This window comes from Erythrolamprus reginae, chromosome 2 (genome assembly GCF_031021105.1).
Source record: "Erythrolamprus reginae isolate rEryReg1 chromosome 2, rEryReg1.hap1, whole genome shotgun sequence".
In the NCBI taxonomy this organism is placed as follows: domain Eukaryota; kingdom Metazoa; phylum Chordata; class Lepidosauria; order Squamata; family Dipsadidae; genus Erythrolamprus; species Erythrolamprus reginae.
This window is the reverse complement of record NC_091951.1, coordinates 314,804,240-314,820,623: the sequence shown is the minus strand read 5'-3', so window position 1 is coordinate 314,820,623 and position 16,384 is coordinate 314,804,240. Positions and strand designations below refer to the sequence as shown.

General features: G+C 39.3%; 1 protein-coding gene across 1 annotated transcript in view; it reads left to right on the top strand.

Moving 5' to 3' along the window:
• Window positions 1-16,384, top strand: part of ANKRD31 (ankyrin repeat domain 31) — a 69,395-nt gene that overhangs the window by 17,940 nt on the left and 35,071 nt on the right. Inside the window, 6 exon segments of the mRNA XM_070736899.1 lie at window positions 4,407-4,453; window positions 6,101-6,646; window positions 10,737-10,981; window positions 11,229-11,356; window positions 13,075-13,260; window positions 13,824-13,966. Of these exon segments, the coding sequence (XP_070593000.1) occupies window positions 4,407-4,453; window positions 6,101-6,646; window positions 10,737-10,981; window positions 11,229-11,356; window positions 13,075-13,260; window positions 13,824-13,966 (1,295 nt within the window).

The window sequence follows — 16,384 nt, the reverse complement described above, 5'->3', positions numbered from 1 at the left end:
TCACAGGCCTTTTTAAGTCATCACTGTTCAAGGTCTTGCTTAACAAGGCAAAGCTGACCATCGAACAGGCTGGTGAGGCTGGACAACCAGAGGCAGCCCCTTCGACTCAGGCTACCGGGGGTCTGTTTGTCCTTCCCAAACAGGAGAGCGTAGCCATTCCTTCCTCGCACCTGTTTTTGGAGACTGTTCAGCGCCCTTGGGAGAACCCGGCGGCAGCACAGGGCCCCTCCAACCTGGACCGGAAGCTGTACGCCTTTGACCAACAGATGGAGGACCTTTTGGCCTACCCGGCAGTGGATAAACAGGTTACCAGTTTAGTCTCCAATGCCCTGGTCCCTTCTGAATCTCAGGAGGGTCTGAAGGCCGAGGATAAGAGGGCCGAGAACATCGTGTGCAAAACGCACCAGATGGCAGCATGGGCCATACGGGCCACCTCGGCGGCCTCTTTCTTCAACAGGGTGACTCTTCTCTGGATTAAGGAGATACAATCCAGGGTTGATCCTGAGGACGAGCGCCTTCGCCAGGATCTTAACAAAATCCGGGCAGCCACAGAATTCTCCGCAGATGCGTCAGCCAATGCGGCTAAGTTCGCTGCCAGGGCCATGGCATCATCGGTATCGTCTCGACGTCTCCTGTGGTTGCGCAGCTGGCAGGTGGACGTCAAGTCCAAATGGAGCTTGGCCTCAGCTCCGTTTAAGAGCAGCAAGCTCTTTGGGGAGGTCCTCGATGACGTCTTAGTCAAGGACAAGGATAAAAAGAAGGTTATGCCCAGGTCCAGACGGCCAGACAGACGGTTCGCACCCTATCAGAGGCGCCAGCCCTTTCGCGCGGAGCCCTCCTCAACCACCACCCAGGTGTCGAGGCCCTACTTCCAGGGCTCTTTCAACCAGGGGTCTTTCCGATCGGACAGGTCAGCGCAACAGGACCGCAACAAGTCATATCAAGGGCGACGCCCCTTCAGAGGAGCTAATCGCGGTTTCAGAAAAAACAAATGACTTTTCCGCCTCCTTTCCTTTGGGGGGCAAACTGGCCCATTTCGCGGACCCCTGGGCCAGAACGTCTTCGGACGCTTGGGCAACGGCCACCGTGGCAGAGGGATTGAGGATCGAGTTCCTGGGTTACCCTCCGCATCGCTTCATTCCATGCTGGGTTCCTTCCGACACTCAGAAGAGGCTACTCCTTTACCGAGAGGTTTCCCACCTTCTGGAGATAGGGGCCATAGAGGAGGTTCCCCCGGAGGAACGCGGCAAGGGGTTTTACTCTGTAATTTTCCTTGTCCCCAAGGCCTCCGAAGGGGTCAGGCTGATCCTGAACCTGTGCAAATTGAACCTCTACGTAAAATACAGGAGGTTCAAGATGCACTCACTGCGGTCCATCCTCGCCTCTATTCGATACAGGGACTTCTTAACATCTATCGACCTCAAGGAGGCCTACCTACATGTCCCCGTCTTTCCACCGCACAGGCGCTTTCTGCGGTTCAGTCTGGGCGAGACACATTTTCAATACAAAGCAATGCCATTCGGACTCTCCTCAGCGCCGAGAACATTCACCAAGCTCTTGGACGTTCTCACGGCATCTTTGAGACAACAGTCGGTACGCCTCATGGCGTACCTCGACAACATCCTGATATTGGCAAAGACAAGGGAAGCGGCCCTTCGCGACCTGCAACTGTCTATTCAGACCCTAGAAATACATGGGTTCACAGTGAACTGGGAAAAGAGCCATTTGAGGCCCACAACATGGCTGGCTCATTTGGGGACCACCATAGATACGACCTTGGGCATGGTGTTCCTGTCCCGGGAGAGACGGTCTTCCATCAGGAGGCTCTTGCGGGACCTGGACGGTCAGCGGTTCCCAAGGCTTTCCTTCCTGTCGAAGCTTTTGGGGACTCTGGTCTCCTGCATCGAGGTTGTGCCATGGGCGAGACATCACTTGAGGATGCTTCAGTGGTTCCTGCTCCCTTTCCAACGGTCAAGGTCAAGTCATCTCCACAGCCGAGTGTTCCTTACCAACAAGGTTCGCGACTCCCTTCGGTGGTGGAACTCCCTGGCTTTAGAGAAGGCTTCCTCCTACTTACCGAGCAATCATCTTGTGTTAACGACAGACGCCAGTTTAACGGGATGGGGGGCTCACCTTGCCTCTCATCTGGCTCAGGGCCTATGGGAAGATTTGGACCTGCAGGACTTCAACATCAACTTCTTGGAGTTGAAAGCGGTCTCGTTGGCCCTCAGGAGTTTCGCCCCCTGGGTACGTGGGCAACATGTCCTTGTTCTCACGGACAATGTCTCTACGCGTACCCACATCAACAAACAGGGGGGAACTCGTTCACGGCGACTCATGGCGGAGTCGGAGTCTCTGCTGAGATGGGCAGATGCCAATTTAGCCTCACTTTCAGCGGAACATATCTCGGGGGTGGACAATGTATGCGCGGACTGGCTGAGTCGGGAGACTCTGGATCCTGGGGAATGGCGCCTGGACCCCACGATCTTCCAGGAGATTGTCGGGAGGTTCGGCGAACCAGTCCTGGATCTGTTTGCGACCTGCCAGAATACCCAACTTCCCCGCTTCCTCTCCCGCTTCCCATCACCTGGGGCGGAAGGGGTGAATGCTCTACGTCAACGTTGGCCATCCGGACTGCTTTACGCCTTTCCACCGGTTCCACTGATACCGAGGGTGATTCAGAAGGTATTGGAGGAACGGGCGGAGATTCTTCTTCTGGCTCCGTATTGGCCTCGGCGCATCTGGTTTGCCGATCTGGTAGAACTGTCAATTTCCCCCTTCTGGAGAGTTCCGGACCATCGAATCCTCCTCACGCAAGGGGCAACGAGACACCCGGACCCTCAGTGGTGGCAGCTGACCGTTTGGCACTTGACGGCAACATCTGAAGTGCCAGCTCGTGCCAGACGAGGTCATCGATACCATGCAGGCAGCCCGCAGACCTTCAACCCGACGGGTTTACCAGGCCACTTGGGCGGCTTTCTGTGACTTCTGCCAGCGAAGACAGGTTGATCCGCAGGGAGCCTCGCCAATGATGGTTCTTTCATTTTTGCAGGCTGGTCTGGAAAGGGGACTGGCGCCTAACACGCTTCGTCGCCACGTGGCAGCCCTTTCGACCATCCTGGTCACGGACCATTACCGTCCTCTCACTAGGCATCCCTGGATCAGGGATTTTCTCCGAGGGGCCGCGAACATAAAGCCTCCCACGGTTCACCGTTTTCCAACTTGGGATCTGTCGCTGGTGTTGCACGCCTTGACAGGCCCCCCCTTCGAGCCGTTACGTCAAATTTCTCTTAGGTTCCTGTCTATTAAGACTGCCTTTCTGGTAGCTATAACTTCGGCCAGGAGAGTGTCCGAAATCTCCGCATTGTCAACGCGGCAGGACCTTTGTCGTTTCTATCCGGACAGGGTGGTCTTAAGATTGGACCCGGCGTTTATCCCGAAGGTGAATTCTTCCTTTCATAGGGCCCAGGACATTGTGGTCCCAGATTTCTGTACTCACAGGAACCACCCCTCCGAACTGAGATGGCACAAACTGGACGTTAGACGTGCGTTGAAAATCTATATATGCAGGACTCAACCGTTCAGGGGGTGTGAAGCTCTCTTCGTGTCTTTCTCAAATAGAACCATGGGAAGGAGAGTTTCCTCTCAAACGATTAGCCGTTGGTTGTGGGAATGCATCTCGGAAGTGTACAAGGCTAAGGACACTTCTATTCCGCAAGGGATTACTGGACATTCTACCCGCAGTGCGGCCACGTCTTCGGCCTGGAGGACACAGGCATCACTGGAGGATATTTGTCGGGCGGCCACTTGGGCGGCTCCGTCCACATTTATCAGACACTATCGAATTGATTCGTATGCCTCTGCGGAGGCTGCTTTTGGGAGGCGAGTGCTGCAGGGGGGGTGTTCCTTCTCTGAGCCCCTGGTCCAGCCTTCACCCTCCCTCTGACTTTAACTTGGGCATATCCCATCCTGGACTCTCCTTGCAAGTGCATTGGAGAAGGACCGTTGAACTTACCTGAACGGTCTTCTCGATGCACTGCAAGGAGAGTCCAGACCCGCCCGGCTTCGGGACCAGGGTCACAGTTAGTTTGTTGGAGTTTTTCTCCTAGTTTTGTTGAATAAATGGTTTGGTCGTTTATTCTGCTCCTTCGTATTATTTAGACTGGAGGGCTAAGGGGGGGCGGTGCCTGACTAATATCTAAATATTTAAATTGAACTCAGTCCCAGCCAATCAGGCTGAGAATAACCCATCCTATCCTGGACTCTCCTTGCAGTGCATCGAGAAGACCGTTCAGGTAAGTTCAACGGTCCTTTTAAACATGTTTAAAAGAATAAATATAATGATAAAATCTGAAGTAGTCTTACTCAGAAAAGTTTAAAGTATTCTTTTTTTGTTATTTTTCTAGGTTTAGAATCTCAAATGCCCGGAGGTCTCGAGATATCACATCAAAATGTAAGTCTATTAATGGTTCTTTATTTGTAAATAAGTAATTACATTTGCATTATTCAACTAAACATTTATAAATTAGTACAAATCTTTAGTTGAAGAACAATATTTTTACACAGACCAGAGGCATCTTATAAGTCACATAAGTTTATTTATTTATTTATTTATTGATTGATTGATTGATTGATTGATTGATTTGATTTGATTTGATTTGATTTGATTTGATTTGTATGCCACCCCTCTCCAAAGACTCGGGGCAGCTCACAACAGCAATAAAAACAATATAGCAGTGGAACAAATCTAATATTAAAAACATATAAAACCCTATCATTATTTTAAAAAACCAAACAGCACATTCATACCAAACATACAACAAAGGATAAAAAAGCCTGAGGGAAAGATGTCTCAACTCCCCCATGCCTGGCGGTATAAGTGAGTCTTGAGTAGTTTACGAAAGTAGTTCCTAACAAACAGGAAGCAGCAGGTGAAGCTAAGCAGAATCTCATCGGATTCCCGTACAATTAGCACAGCCCCCCCCAGGCCATGTGCTTTCACCATTTCTCTATATATCAATGACTGCATTTAAATATCTTAAAGGGTTAAATAAGGTCCAGGAGGGAAGTGTTTTTAATAGGAAAATGAACACAAGAACAAGGGGACACAATCTGAAGTTAGTTGGGGGAAAGATCAAAAGCAACATGAGAAAATATTATCTTACTGAAAGAGTAGTAGATCCTTGGAACAAACTTCCAGCAGACGTGGTTGGTAAATCCACAGTAACTGAATTTAAACATGCCTGGGATAAACATATATCCATCCTAAGATAAAATACAGAAAATAGTATAAGGGCAGACTAGATGGACCATGAGGTCTTTTTCTGCCGTCAGACTTCTATGTTTCTATGTTTCTATGCATGTGTGGAAGCAAAAAAAATTGTAATTTTTACCAGAATCATGCCAGTTGTGTGTGCATGGCACATGCACAGCTGGTGGTAATGGAGCTGCATGCACAGCTCTATTTCTGCTACTGGAGCGGCGTTCCTCCCATTCCGGGGCGTGGCCCATCCCTACGTATATGTAACTGGACTATCATTAAGTATCATGCTTTATGGGTCTTGACGAACTTATCTTTTCTTTTATGTACACTGAGAGCATGAATACCAAGACAAATTCCTTGTGTGTCTAATAACACTTGGCGAATAAAATTCTATTCTATTCTATTCTATTCTAAACAACATAGTGCGTAGTAAAATAGAATTTTACTTTTGAAGCAATGCTTTGAAAAGTTTTATATATAGTCAATATCCTATTAAAATAAACTCATGTAATTTTCTACAACCCTTCATTGCTCTTGTTACACTGGATTAGTATAAAAATCTACAACTGACATCATTATCTTTGGCGTTCCGGTTTGAAGTAGAAACTACTTGGGTCATTGTGTTGTGGTAGTATAAAATATTTTGTAAAAAAGCATTCCTTAATTACCATTACATTAACTTGTATTGAATGTCAGTACAATTTGTGAATTAGCAAAATGGTAACAAAAATGATAAAATACCACAGGGTATAATTAAATTTATATTAAATAATATTTTTATAGACATAATATTAGTTGTTTTTTATTGTAACCATGACATTTTATTTTTATTTTTAGGATGATTCTCTAGAAGAAAGTCTTCCCTCAAATATGAATGCAGTAAAGTCATTATTAAATGATGTGCCGAAATACGAAGAAACATCAGTGACTTTCCAAAGTGTTGGAATGATTGGTGGCAAGAGCGATGCAGCAGATATCAATCCGTTTCATCAAGCAATAACATCTGATGAGACAATAAATAGTGTGGCAACTAAAATGTTTGAAGTGAAACATGTAATAATACCACTTGATCAATTTGAAACCAACGAAATGTCTGACATGTTAGAGTATCAGAATACTATTTTTTCTATAGATGCATCTGTAAATGAGGAGAGTAATACTTTGCCAGAAGAAATTGTCACAGCTCTAAACACCTTGACAGAATCTATAATAGCAGTAGAAGACAGAACTGGATCAAGCACAACAGAAAAGCAACTAACTCCCAAACAGGCAGATGATGATGCCACACAAATAATAGAAACAGATTTGAAATCTCAGTGTCACTTGCAATGCCATGAGGAACCAAAAGCTTTAATGATAATGTCATGCACTTCAGGCGAGCACGTATGTAAATACATATATTATTTTTACTAACACTCTGGGCGTGGCTTAATTTTGTGTGAGTGGCTTGGTAGTCACATGACTGGGTGGGAGTGGCTTTATGGCCATGTGACTGGGTGGGTGTGGCCATTTCAATGTCACTCACATCAAGGGGTGGCTTGCCTGGCCCCTTCCCTCCCAGCCATTCCTTGTCATAACTAGCCTCAAAGTATCTATAGATCTGTAAAAATGTTCACCTTTTTTCAATTTTATTATCTACATACTATAGATGTATTTTCGTGGACCTCTGAAAGGATGAAATGGCTCACATGCTTTGCCCAAGAATGTGATAGACCAGGGGTCTTCAAACCTTTGGACACTAGGGACATCCAAGTTCATAATTTTAATCCCGCCTTTAAAGCCTACCTCTCTGCTTCTGCATAAGCAATATGTTAAACTGATCTGACAGAGTCATTCATTTAAATTAAATATGCTAAAGTTATTCTATATGCCTCAGTTCCTTTTTATTAATTTGGTCACCTAAAAAAAATTGGAAAAATTGCAACTTATCCCCATAAATAGCTCCTGCTTCTTTTTCTCCTGAAGAGCTTCACTATTTAGTATGAATTCCTTGGGACCTTATCCTGTAATACCCCTGTCCATCTGCACTCCATTCCAGGTGCCCACCCATACCTCCCTGTCTGTCTTTGCTCTTTAGTAACTGCCTGCAGGTTCCCCCACAACACCTACACGCACACACCATCATCCTCTTTACCTGCATGTTTTGCCTCTTCCCACTCTATGACTTGCACCATTTTGAGATTACAACAGCAGTCAGGATTGCAGTCACTGAGGAATGCATGCATGCATTCATACAACACCTGTCAGGATTACAGTCACTGAGGACTCATATGAGGATTCATATGATGCCACAAATGCATCACTTAGCAATGGCAATCCCAAACGCATAGTAACCTGAGGACCACATATTTAAAATTTGGTAAGGTCATGTTCTTAAAATCTGCTTATACATACACAAATTAACTTTGAATTTTAAAGACTTTTCTGTTATATTAATTGATGTATTTTTATCATTATATTTTCACCAAAAGCTTTGATATAAAGTCTCATGAATAGATTTCTAAAGTAGCATAATGGTACAGGTAGTCCTCAAGTTATGACCACAATTGAGGCCAAAATCTATGTTAGTAAATGAAATATTTGTCCCACTTTATTACTTTTCTTGCTATATTTGTTAAATGAATCTTTGCATTTGTTAGTTAGTAACATGGATGCTAAGTGAATCTGCATCCCCCATTGACTTTGCTTGTCAGAAGGTCATAAAAGCTGATCATATGACCTCAGGACACAGCAACCGTCATAAATATGAACCAGTTGCCAACCATCGGAATGTTGAACATGTGATCAAGAGGATGCTGCAGTGGTTGTAAGTGTGAAAAATGGTCTTAAGTCACTTTTTCCAGTGCTGTTGTAACTTTGAATGGTCACTAAATGAACAGTTGTAAGTCAAGGATTACCTGTATAGTGAATTGTACTATATATCCCTTCATTTTCCAATAGAAGGGATATAGTTGGAATTCTCTATAAGTCTATGACAAGAAGCTGATCATTACGGTAGTTATATATTCTTAAAACAAAACAAAGCAAATCCAAAGTTTATGTTTATAACAGGAACATAGGGGCAAATCTGGTTTAACAAGTTTTTCTTTCATCTGTCAGCAGGAAATTTAATGGAGAAGAGCAAACCCTCATTGCTATTATGTACAGTATAATGTCATGGCTAAGATATACTTTAAAAAAATATTTGAAAAATAGTACAGAAAATGCAAAAAAATGGCAAAATCTAGTAATTGCAAACTTGTTTTGCATAATTTCTCAGATTCAATTCCTGACATCTCTGAGTAAAGAATATCATATAAAGAAAGACTGTCCTTGAAAATATGTAAAGATGCAGGCTCCTTTGAGTTGAGCTCAACTCCTTGTGATTTAATGAACAAATCTCTGCATTTTTCTAGAAAATAGTACAAAAATAATTACTGGCTTTCTTGATAAGAATTTTGTCTCTCCATATTTGGGTTCAAATATTCTTTGGTAGACTCCTGTTTAATGCAGTAGAAGTATTATTTATTATCAATCTAATATAGCTCCAATGCCAAATAGACTTTGTTTAAGTGTTCCCAGTTGCTGAGGCATTCAGAACATGTACAGTATTCATAGCAGAAAGTTCAAGTCTTAAGGAAATAAATTGAAGTAAAATACTCTTTTAATGCATGTATGCATTCAGTGTATAAAAATAATATTTGATTTTCTAAAGGATATGAATGATTATAGAAGATTTTTAAAAGATTTTAAAAAATTTATAATCATAAATTTGATTTTAATTACTTCATTGAAGTACAATTGTTGAACTACAGTAATACCAGCAGAACTTCCAAGACAAATAATGAGCTTTTGAAAGAAAGGAAGCATGGATCTGATATTCAGGATATGAAATTATTTGAATATGGTAAAACTCAGGGGTGGGCTGCTGCCTGGACCAGGGGAGGGGGAGGTAGTGGGGTAGCGAAAATGGAGCTCCACGTCAGAGCACCCAATTTGCACTGAAAGATGAAAGAAAATGCAGGGCATCCTGCATAAGCCACACCCACAGTGCGGTAGTAAACATTTTGGTAGCCCTTCACTTGTAAGACTGAATATCAATAAAAATAAGAGAATATTTTGACAATAACTATTTCATTCCTCATATGCTTTTAATTAGTTTATACCTTCTGTCAATAGACATTCAGCATTTGGGCATCCAGTCTCATCTTTGTTTGGATTTCCACCCCTTGAGAATCTCTTGTTTTGTTACAAGAGATATTTCAAGCTTGCTAATTTTGTTTTTCATATGGATTTGGATACCAGAAAGAGAGGAGATATACTATATTAAGCTATACAGTATAAGTTAACTTAGTTCCTTCTTAGAGAGTTTATATTAGTTGAAAACAAAATCCTGAAAAAGACTTTATTTTATCTACCATATGTTTTTGTTTCCAATGAAGAAAAATATCCTGTTTGAGCATCTGCTGAAACATTACTTTTCAGTTTGCAGCATATGTACCATAACTACTCAAACACGGAAACTGTAGTTGAATCTTTAAACTTTAGTGTGAATGATTAATATAATAGCAGTATTATATGGCTTGCAAAAAAATAATACTCAGCCATTATAGAGTATTATAATGGCTGGGGCCCAGGTTCTTCAATTGAGCAATGGTGAGGCTTAAAACATTAAAGGTTAAGAATTACTTTGCTGAATTACTACTTGCAACATAACTTTAATGGAGATTTCCTCCAGCTTGGTTTTTGTCTAGAGAATGCGGAAGAATGGTAACAGTAAAGGCTCCCACAAATGATATTACTGACATAACTTACAAATTTGAAGTTAATAACTGGTTTTACACAGGTTTCTAGCCAAAGGTTTGCTCGGTAAAATTGTTTTTAAAACTGGATAAACCAGTTGATTATGTTACTTTCCATAAGTCAAGATAATTGACATGTCTTTTTGCTGGAATACATTTTTGGCAACTAGGGATATGTAGTTATTGAAATCTGATCCAGGATGTGCAGCTTCTTTAGGATGTCACTGATAGGAACAGTGAATGTGTCTACATTAAACCTTATATTATTTTCATTTGTGAGTCCAAATAGCTACATTTTCTTATTAATAATATAGTCAGAATGAAAGAATATTAAGACATTTCACAAACAACACTGCGATAACAAATTTGATGGGTCAGATTTTGCAAACTAATTAAATGAATTTAAATGCATGGATCGATTTCTAGAAGAAATTCGCTTTATAAAACTTTAGAATCGGCTATAATGTCATATCATAATCTATGTCCCTAAGACTGAGAATCTTATTAATAACTGCAAAAACAGTAACTATTCAACTAGCTGTATTTGTAAAGTTGTTTTCCTTACCAAATTACCAAGTTTATTTTAAAAAGTCCTTTATTTTTAAAGCTATAGAAAATATTATTAGAACTGTCAATATTTTTAATTCTTATGAATATGCCTTTTGAAACGTTTTGCAATTGATTTTTCATAGATTGATTATGAGCAATATATGCATCCATTGTACAATCCAGATCCTCAAAAAACTGATTGTCCTGACAAACTAGCTGAAAAAGGAAAATCCAGTTTAAAAGACAATTCATGTGAGCATCTCTTTGAAGGAACTTCATGTACATTAAGAAAATCAGACCAACAAAAAAAGAGTGTCTCTATAAATGATATAGATGCTACTTCTGAGTGTCAACCATTTTTAGAAGGAATGCACCAGAAGAAGCACAGGTATAATAATTGGTTAAGGACTGAATGGAGTATTAAGTATTTTTACTTTGGGGAAGGCAATTTTATTTTTATATATCCAGTTTAGGGTACTTAAAATGTACAATTCCAGTTTAACATTTCGACAAGTTTAAACCTTGGTAATTCTAAATAATTTCTAGAGGACTTCCCATTTTAGTCAATTACAAGAAAAAGCTTTGAGGCATTTTCAAAATATGTTTGTAATTTCAAACCATTTATTTGTCGGCAGATTTAATGATAAAGATAAAGAATATGAATCTTTGCAACTGGGAATTTGCACATACCATTGCTCATCTTCAGTTGCAAATTCCAAAATTGAGCAAGTAAGGAAGAGCCAGCGGATTGCCAAGAAAACCAGTTAAGTATTTTTCTGATGGTCTGTTTAAAGCTAGAAGGCAATGTTCTTTGTTTTTAATATGTTACTGTGACAAAGTGTATGGGTTCATATTACATATTACATATTTCAATTACAGTCTGAATATTTTTTTTAAAGTTTGCATTGTTTTGGAGGAAATGGTTTAAATTAAAAGTAGAATTTCATTAAGATGAAGGAAGACTTATTTTTCCAGACTGAGATGCAAAAGCAATCAGCATAAATTTTGGATTATAGTGTACTTTGATATGTCATCCATTAAATCTCACCATCTACATTTAATCCCTATTTATCCAAGGACACACCTAAGACTGGTCTAGGTAACTTGTATGATTAGATTAAAAATTTAGCAGTGGGAGTGCGGCCCACTATAGACTATAGTACAGTAGTTGTGATCTGAAAACCATACATCCCACTGCAACACTGGCAAACTTCTATTTAATCATTATCCATCAAATCTAAATGGTAAATTCTTATTAAATCCCTATTTATCCAAAGACACACCAGTCCAGATAACGTATATGTTTACGAGATGGCGCAGCATGTAGAGTGCAGTGCTGCAGGCCACTAAAGCTGACTGTAGATTTGTAGGTCAGTGGTTCAAATCTCATCACCAGCTTAAGGTTGACTCAGCCTTCTATCCTTCCGTGGTGGGTTAAATGAGGACCCGGATTATGGGGGCAATATGCTGGCTCTGTTAAAAAATGCTATTGCTAACATGTTGTAAGATACCCTGAGTCTAAGGAGAATGGTAGCATTTAAAAAAATGAATGAATAAATAAATAAAAATATAAAAAGTTTATCAGTGTTGCAGTGGGATGTATGCAGAGGTGGGCTACTGCCTGGATGGGGGGGGGGAACGCAGTGGGGTAGCAAAAACTGGAGCTCCACCCCAGAGCACCCAATATGCACTGAAATATATTGAAAGAAAATGAAGGGGCGTCCTGTATAAGTCACGCCCACAGTGTGCTAGTAAACATTTTTGTAGCCCTTCACTGGATGTATGGTTCTCAGATCACAATTATAGTATCTCCCAGAATCAATGACAACTTGCTGTGGGATAACTCACTGCAGGACAATAGTTATACTAATATCAAAGAAATGGTGGAATGTCATGCTTTTAATGTTTTTTACGTTCTACTTCGCAGTTTTTCGTTTATCGCGGGTAGTTCTGGAACGTAACACCCGCAACAAATGAGGGAACACTGAATGTCCTTTTAACTTTATACTGTATATTACTATATATAACCGTATATATTAATACCTAGTAATCAAGCAAGCATTTTTAATTCTTTACAGATAGAAAGTCAGTAACTCTTGATGTTATCCAACAGACTTCTTCCATAAGATGTTTTGGAAAAAATATATAAAATAATGAAAAATATGGCAGTAGTCTAAATAGAAAACTATTTTGTTTGTTTTCCCTTGAAAATGTATTAAGAAGGCAAGGTGATTGCATAATAAAAGTTTTGTGTGGAAGTACAACAATCTCTACTGAGAGACATGAGTTTTGTTGCTTAACTATGTATGCAAATGTAAAATGTCAATTGCATTTCTTGTTACAGTTTGCATAACAAATTAGAAGCAGGAGAACTGTTACATCTTTATACATTTCTAAAACAAAAGCACATGTTGTTATGATTCATGCCATTTAATGCCATTTTAAAATTTTAATTTGTTCCATTTATATTTTATTTCTTAGGAAAGCGGACTGTTTTAAATTATTATTCCAATGATTCCTCAGATAATTACATTTCACTGTCTGTAATCAACAGAAGAGATGGTTTTGGTCAGACATTGTTGCATACAGCTGCCGCAGAAGATGACCTAGATGCTGTATATGCAATGATAAAAGCTGGTGCAAATGTTAATGCTCAGGATTATGCAGGTAAGTACAATAGCCAACATAAAGTTAGTTTTATAAAAATTTCAGAATCAATCTTATTTAATTGAAGGTTCATAAATACCAGATTTCATTTTATTCAGTAAAACTCTGGTGTTCAGCTTCAAACTGGAATAATGGTTTCTGTAGATGTAAACTTTCCTGCAAGATTTTAAAAGTTACTATAAGTGAAAACAGAATATAGGTAGGCAAAACAGGCTGACAGGCCAACAAGCAGATTGTTCTCCCTATAATTATACATTCTGACATATTTTAGAATAATTGGGAGTATCTTGTTTTGTTTCAAAATGAATGGACAAATTGAGTGGGTAAGTAAAACTTGGTTTTCATAAACAATACTTAAATGAGTATAACGTTAAACAGATTTTTAAAAAAATTGATGGTAATATTTAAATGTCTACATTGTACTGGAATGGAAATTAAGTCAGTATATAATAATTATGTAATAATGTAACGGAGAGGGGCGGCATACAAATCTAATAAATAAATCTAATAAATAAAATGACTTTGGTCCTCTTGGAAAAAATAATGATTTTTCACTTCTATAGGTTGGACTCCATTACATGAGTCCAGTTTGGCCGGTTGCTTTGAAATATCAAACGAACTTTTAAAAGCAGGAGCTGATGTTAATTGTAAAGGATATGAGCAAGTAACACCATTACACGATGCTGTTAAAGAAGGTCACTACAAGGTATAATTTCTATCCCTGAAAGTATTCTATAAATGTTTTGCATGATGCTTTGTCACACTGCATGTTTCCATACTTACGCTCACACAGTAATTAAGAAGTAACACCCCAAATTTAGTGCTTTCCAGATAAGTTGAGTTTATATAATTTCCAGTAAACATATACTTTTCTCCACAATAGGATTCAGCTGCTAAGATGCAGAAACTTAAAAATGTAGCATTTTCTGGGCTACTACTGTATTGCATTAAGTTGGACTGCAGCACACAGTGGTTGCTGCATTAAATTTTGGAAATGGACAGCTTTGGGTCTAAGTAACAGATGTCTTGATGATCTTTTTTCATTGAGATTAGAAGTTGTGTTGTAAAGTGAAGAAAGGAAATGTCATGTATCTTCTCTCTGATTGCAGTATCCTAACTGAGATCATGTCTTGAACTATCAACTAGGTTGCGTCTCTAAAATATGGTGTTAAGCCATACTAGCCAGATTAATTAAGATTGCCTAATACTGTAAAGAAGTTTCATTTTCTTCAGTTTTGAATTATTCTTTGCATCATTTATGGGAATAAAACAGAACTAATTCAACCACCCTGAAGCTCCACGTTGATGCAGGAAGTCTAAGTACATACAGTACATCTGCTCCAAGACTTGTTACAAGTCCTATTGCAATGCAATTGTGAACCGTACTGCTTTCCTATATTAGAGTGACTATTCAGCAGGGGGCACTGTAACATTTCTAAAGCTGTATTCTTGAACATGTTTCCCCCCCCACATTCCAAATACTTAGCAAATTTTGTTTTAATCTACTTCCAGTTACTTGAGAATTCTTCAAAATTGTGGGTGGCATAGAAGCTGAATGAATGAATGAATGAATGAATGAATGAATGAATAAATAAATAAATAAATAAATAAATGTAGATACATATTCCCTAAATGAACATTCTGAACAGTTTTCTCATTGATCATCTGACTTGTTGATTTATAAAGTAATTTTGTTCTAAAAATAATTAATTCTTACTAGTCACTGCTAGTGACTACTAGTCACTAGTTAATTCCTAAAGTAATTTATTGTTCTCATCTTGTCTGGTCCCTGCATCACTTTTTACACATATTATTAGTGATAAAACACAACTTTTGGTTTTTTATTTTTTGCAAAAGTATTGCAAAGAAGTCAAAAGGCAGAAGTTACCACTTCTCTTCTATAAAAGCAAGTGTATTTCATTTCCTGTGCACCTGACTATATTTTAGGATTGAATTCTAAACCTATCTACTTCACTTAATGAGATATCTTCTAGGCAGACTTGAGTAGATTTGTTAGTTTTCTTTTGAATAGCTCTTTTTAATATAATGACAATGGTCAAGATGTCATATGGATATTTACCATGTCTTAAAGCTATAAACATATACATATATGAACATTTAGGGGTAGTGATTTCTGACAGTCTCAAAATGGGTGAACAGTGCAGTCAGGCGGTAGGGAAAGCAAGTAGAATGTTTGGCTGCATAGTTAGGGATATAACAAGTAGGAAGAGGGAGATTGTGATCCCGCTGTATAGAACGCTGGTGAGACCACATTTGAAATACTGTGTTCAGTTCTGGAGACCTCACCTACAAAAAGATATTGATAAAGTTGAACGGGTCCAAAGATGGGCTACAAAAATGGTGGAAGGTATTAAGCATAAAACTTATCAGGAAAAACTTAATGAACTTAATATGTATAGTCTGGAGGACAGCAGGAAAGGGGAGGGACATGATAGAAACATTTAAATAAAGGATTAAATAAGGTTCAGGAGGGAAGGTGTTTTTAATAGGAAAGTGAACTCAAGAACAAGGGGGCACAATCTGAGGAAAGATCAGAAGCAATGTGAGAAAATATTATTTTACTGAAAAAGTAATAGATGCTTGGAACAAACTTCCAGCAGACGTGGTTGGTAAATCCACAGTAACTGAATTTAAACACGCCTGGGATAAACATATATCCATCCTAAGATAAAATACAAGAAATAGTATAAGGGCAGACTAGAAGATGGACCATGAGATCTTTTTCTGTCGTTAATCTTCTATGTTTCTATAAAATAAAAATAAAAATATTTCTGCTAATTAATCATGTTCTGCCTGCAAATTCAAAATGAGGATAACTTTGTTTTCATGGGTTTCTTGATATGATTCCCTGTCATCTTTTGTTCATAGAACTGGAGAATTGGAAAAGATATTAACTGAATATTACTCAGTTCTTCATTAATGAGGTTTACTAAGAGGAAACTATTTTTCACCCAAATGGGAACTATCCGTATGTTGAGCTTGAAATTCAAAAATAGTAGAGGCCCAGGCTTGTCTAATTTAAACATGAATACAGTATTTCAAATTTATGGTTTATTTTATAACAATTTTTAGACCTTTATTTCTCAACAGTTCCATATCTTAG